The sequence below is a fragment of the Pleurodeles waltl genome, chromosome 6, assembly GCF_031143425.1.
Source record: "Pleurodeles waltl isolate 20211129_DDA chromosome 6, aPleWal1.hap1.20221129, whole genome shotgun sequence".
In the NCBI taxonomy this organism is placed as follows: Eukaryota; Metazoa; Chordata; class Amphibia; order Caudata; family Salamandridae; genus Pleurodeles; species Pleurodeles waltl.
In genome coordinates, this window is record NC_090445.1 from 355,767,066 (window position 1) to 355,773,042 (window position 5,977).

Sequence of the window (5,977 nt, forward strand, 5' to 3'; positions counted from 1 at the left end):
AAACCCTCAAGGGTTTTGTAATACTTGCAAGCATTCCCTATACTGGAGCAGTTGCTCTGTAGCTGGGGTTGATGGTCTCTCTTGCAAGCACAAAGTTTGAGTAAAGGGTTGTGTTCTAGAAAAGTGCTATGTGAATATTCATATGGGAAGGCACACTCTAGGGCTGAAAAGTGGTAATGACATGTGTAATTACAGAATTTATGTCCTTAGGGACTATATTAAAAATGTTATCTTGTATCTGAATTGTAATTTTGATTCTGATATATGTTGCATGCACCTTCTAGGGGTAAAAGTCTATAATTCCAAAGTCTGGTAATTATAAATGGAATTAAATTGCTTTTTTCATGTTGATGTTCATGATGAGTACACCACTCTCCCTATCATGCTTAGGTGTTGCTCATGCGAAGGCTTTATTCACATATTGAGTCTGATAGTCACTTGTGATTAAAGTGTGCCTGTTTTATTGCTGATACTTAGTGCCCTCAGTCGTGATTATATCTAATTAAACCCTTTATTCCTATGCTGAAATGCTTGTTGAAATGATGAGGTGGAGCACCCCTTGCTTTGGTGCCAGTATTAAGTGTTCTTACTTCAAGTTCTGTTCAACCCATGGCATTTAGGTACAAGCTGCTGTTTGAACATGTGAGTTGTGGTATTGGACCCCGTTGCCATCCAAAAGTAATTCCATAAGCTTGTGTAGATTTGTAAATTGTTACATAGTATTGAGTAGAGTGTGTGTTATCAATGTACTTTTTCCTTTTTAAAGGAAAAAGCACAAGCTCAGCAATAATTTATTGAGTGTTATTCTTGTGTCCTGTTGAATGATGGTTACTAGCCCACATTACCTTCCTTGTCTGCTTTCCTAGCTACCCTGGGAGAGTCAAGCACTGCAATAGTGGGTTTGGTTCCTAGTGGAGGGCAAATGTGGACCCATTACTGGTGGAGGCCACACAACTAATGACCCATTTCCTAACATGATGTCATTTGTGAAATATTTCTTTAAAATGGAAAGGGCAAACCTGATCAATAGGTGGTTTGACCAGATCAGATCAGTTCAAGAGAACTCCCCTTGATGTAATTTGAGGTAGAAATATGTTGATGTACTTTTAGAAAACTCATTATTTCCATACATTTTCCTCAGAGTTGCATGTAAGGATTCTGGCTTCTTTCAGCAGCTGGAGTCGTCAGGTAACTGTTTCACGGTCTGTGGATTTTGTGTGGCCTTGCAGTTTTTATATGGCCAGTAACTGTAATTTCCAGTCACATGAAAATTAAACATGATTTCACATTCAAGACCTAAGTTGATCGGTCTACATTCCTGAAATTGCAAATTGGGGTATTTAGGAATAGAGTACTTAGCAAGTGTGATGGTTATTAACGATTCTGAATTTCAGACGTTCGATTGGGAATAGCATGCAGAGAGCTATAGTGTCCCAGGGAAGTTTACAGAATGTATCTCTCCTGGTAATATCTGATACACCTGGATTTGGAATTATTTGGTGTGATGCATCCTGCCTATCATGGTTTTTGGTCTAAGAAGAAGTATAAGATGCAGATTTGCAGCAGATCGTACCTAGTAAAAATGGAAGGGAAAACAGCCTTGGGCCAGATATATGAAATATCCACTTTGCGATTTCCTAATTGTGGATCTTTGTGATTTACATTTGGAAATTACAAACTGTGATGTATCAATGTGTCTCAGACACATTTAGCAATTTGCAGCAGGTCACAAATTGACCTGCCTCATCAATATTCATGAGGCAGGCAGCAATTTGTGTCCCCTTATGAATGGCTACAGTCACAGGTATGGTGGCCTGCTGTGATTGCTTGTTAATAAGAGCAATCATGTTTTTGTAATGCATCCTGTTTTCCTTAAAGGAAAATGGGGTGCATTACAAAAAGAAGAATGAAAAGTTTTCTTTACATTTTTCTAGACTAGGCAGTGGTTCGTGGGATCACAGACTGCTCTTAAGAAATGTTTGCACCCTCATTTGCAAAGGGGAAGGTGACCCTTCTGGACCTCTTCCTGTTTGCAAATGGGTTACCACCAACTTAAAGTTGTTGGTAACTGCAAATGCTTTGCGACCACGTTCCTGGTCTCAAAACACTACTACATGCCAGTGCGACTCTCCATTAAGACGGGATGCCTTTGGCTCGCCCCTTCCTAAAAGAGTATCACAAACCCTATTTTGCTAGTCGGTAATAGGTTACCGACTTGCAAAATAGTGCTGGTACATGCCAGGAAGAATTTTGCCAGTCGCAAATGGCCAGATGGACCCTTTGCGACAGGTAAAAGTACAGCCCCTTGAGTGTAGTGATTACCATGAACTATTGCTTGCATCCGAATAGGAATTAGAGTTCCACACAGAACAGAAAGAAAATGTTTTTTGGGAAAATTGAGGCCTAGACACCCTCATATTAATTATGGATCCCTGCAGCAAGTATGTTAATAAATGTAGTTATTGCACCAGTGTTATGCTCTGATACTTGCTTGGTGTGCATGGTTCCTACAGCAGGATCCTGAAAACACCAAGCTTTCATTTGATAAATTCTGTTGGTGAACTTTTATTTAATCCAGAATATCAGTGTACTAATTTTCTGATTTTTGTCAATAAATTTGATGGAAGAGTTTGTAAAAGTAATATTTATATACAGGCAGCCATAGGCAGCTTAATCCGCCCCACATGACTCCACCCACTTTACTCAGACCCACATCCTGCCAAATAAAGCTCAAAAATATATTTCTTAATCTTTTTCCTGCAGTAAGGATTGGAACGTTTTTGAAGATGTGATATTTAAAGAAACGTAAAAACTTTGCAACGTTGCGACGTAAAAAAAGAGAAAGTTAGCGAAATTCTGCCCACATGATAAAACTTTGCCCACTCCTGCATGCCAGCAGCCACATACTCCACCAGCTGGAGTCTCTTCAACAGAAGTTTTTGTAAAAAGTGGCATTACTGAAATACACTGTCACTAAATTACATCACTCGCCAGATTACATCAGAGAGAAATGAAAACCACTAATACCGGAAAACAAAGCTGCTGTAAAGGCTGCATGAATATATGCGGATATCTCTGGCAAACATGATTATTGCAAGTTATTACACATTCACTTGCTGGAAGGCTTTTAAATCTCTAGCACTACCCCTCAGCTGTAAAGTAATCCCTGCAGGAATTCAGGTTTTACTCTGGAGGTGTCCACAATAGTTTTCTAGCTGCTAGTACTATATTTGCTAAAAAGGCTCCATTTTCTATAAAATATCACCAGGCATTTGTAAAATAAGAGTTCAGTTCACTTCAAACCCACCGGGGGATTTCAAGGCAGTATTTGCACGAGCCCTTCCTTCCTCTCTCTCGCTGTGAGTCTCTGGCACAGAAGTACTTGGCCGAGTCTGCTGCTCCCATTCCAGTCATTTGAAAATAAACTTCACTCTTTGACGTGTCTCTCGTAATTGAAAGTCGGCTTTTAGGGCCTGATTACAACTTTGGAGGACGGTGTTAAACCGTCCCAAAAGTGGCGGATATACCACCTACCGTATTACGAGTCCATTATGGCCCTCATTCTGACCCTGGCGGATTGAATCCGCCAGGGCCGAGGGCAGCGAATGCACCGCCAACAGGCTGGCGGTGCATTCATGGGCATTCTGACCGCGGCGGTAACGCCGCGGTCAGAAACGGGAAACCAGCGGTCTCCCGCCGGTTTCCCGCTGCCCATGGGAATCCTCCATGGCGGCGCAGCAAGCTGCGCCGCCATGGGGATTCCGACCCCCTTCCCGCCAGCCTGGTTCTGGCGGTTTACACCGCCAGAACCTGGCTGGCGGGAACGGGTGTCGTGGGGCCCCTGGGGGCCCCTGCAGTGCCCATGCCAATGGCATGGGCACTGCAGGGGCCCCCTAACAGGGCCCCACATTGCTTTTCAGTGTCTGCTTAGCAGACACTGAAAAGCGCGACGGGTGCCACAGCACCCGTCGCACACCTTCCACTCCGCCGGCTCCATTCGGAGCCGGCATCCTCGTGGAAGGCGCTTTCCCGCTGGGCCGGCGGGCGATCTTTTGCAGATCGCCCGCCGGCCCAGCGGGAAAGTTGAAATGCCCCCCGCGGTCTTCTGACCGCGGGGCGGTGTTTGGGCGGTTTCCGCCCGGCGGGCGGCGTCCGCCGCCCGTCCGGGTCGGAATGAGGCCCTATATCCTATGGAACTCATAATACGGTAGGTGGTATATCCGTCACTTTTGGGACGGTTTAACACCGTCCTCCAAAGTTGTAATCAGGCCCTTAAAGACTGAAGAGTATTCTGTGCTTCCTCCGCTCCAGATAACTCCAAGCCACTCCAGCCCTTTCCCTGGCGGTTGGCGGGCCCAGTGTACACTATAGATCGTGATGGAGAATCCGGACACTGTGCAGGTGATGCTGCAGACCCCCGACGGCTTCACGACCCCCGGGCCAGACTCCACCAGCTGAATCTGGGAATAAACACCTGGAAACAAATAATACCATCAATTCAAAAGAGCAGAATATCGCGGCGTTGTAATGGAATTGTGGGTTTTGTTTGAATAACAGTGATTGAATCAAACTAAACTTACATGATGGAAAGACTGCTAGGAAGAGCGAGACAAATAGGGTATTCATGACGCAAGTGGCAAAACATCCACTGAACACAGCTCACAAACTGGACTGAGGAGCTTCGATTTAAAGAAGGACCACTCAGATGTATTTGCATATGTAAATGAGTTAGCAAGCACAGTATAACATTATAAATGAAAACATTCTGTCAGAAGATAGAACAGGCAGAATCCGGTAGTCTCTGGTGTTTGCCGTGCAAGGGGGCATTTTCCTTTACAAAACTACATTTCTCATTTGGATCTTTTAGAAGGATCAATGAAACGGCCGTAAGCACCACACGGAAGCCTCTGAAAAGAGAGCAGCCGATGGTGTCAAACGGGGCAATGCGATAAATCATTATAATAAGAGATGAGGTTATCGAAATTGATTACTTCATCCAGGCATACCAGTGATATACACCTAGTAGAGGTGGGTGAGCCAACAAATTAAGAGGATGAGCTGAGCAGAACTCGAGCCAAGAGTCTTGCTTGGCTCAAAGGGCCAGATGTATCATTATTAGAAACAGCAATTAACTGTGATTCTCTGCAAATCTCTTAGGTAATCACTATTTCTATCACTACTCATAGAGTTTCATTTAGCTATTCCTAGTGGGACGTAAATCAACCTACTTCATCATTATTAACGAGGTTGGTCGCAATTTGCGACCGTTTTGGAAATGCAAAAATCACAGGGATGGTGTCCTGTTGGGGTCAGCAGACCACCCTGTCTGTGATTGCTTTTAAATAAAGCAATCGTTTTTTTAACTGCATCCCATTTTCCCTAGAGATGGGATGCATTTAAAAACAGAAAAATGAAAAATGTTCTTTTAATTTCTTAAGAGTAGGCAGTGGTCCTTGGGACCACTGCCTGCTCTTAAAAAATATTTTCACAACCATTCACAAAGGGGAAGGGGTCTCTTGTGGACCCCTTCCCATTTGCGAATGGGTTACCACATACTTAACTTAGGTAGTAAAATGTGAATGTTTTTTGACTGCATTTCAGTGACAGAAAGGCCCATATTTATACTTTTTTAGCGCCGCATTTGCGCTGCTTTTTGACGCAAAAGCGGCGCAAACTTACGAAATCCTATTGTATTTTGTAAGTTTGCACCGCCTTTGCGTCAAAAAGCGGCGCAAATGCGGCGCTAACAAAGTATAAATACGGGCCAAAATTCCTACATACCTCTGCTATTCAGTATTGGGAAGGGCTCCCTGAACACACCCCTTCTTAATACTGGATAGGTATGTATTTGCACTTCCAAATTGCAATTTGGTAACATGTTACCAAATTGCAATTTGTAATTCATACATACCAAAATGCCTTTTACCAGTCACAAATGGCACAAATCTGTGAATCGGGCAGTTTGCAAATGGTAAAA

The 5,977-nt window shown here is 43.5% G+C and overlaps 1 gene segment (V, D, J or C); it reads right to left on the reverse strand.

Annotated features, from left to right (window-relative positions):
- Window positions 1–3,297: 3,297 nt before the first annotated feature.
- On the reverse strand, window positions 3,298–4,626 carry LOC138301560 (Ig heavy chain V region MC101-like). The segment is given in 3 exon segments: window positions 3,298–3,473; window positions 4,247–4,474; window positions 4,581–4,626. Coding segments are annotated over 3 exon segments (450 nt in total).
- Window positions 4,627–5,977: the final 1,351 nt, after the last annotated feature.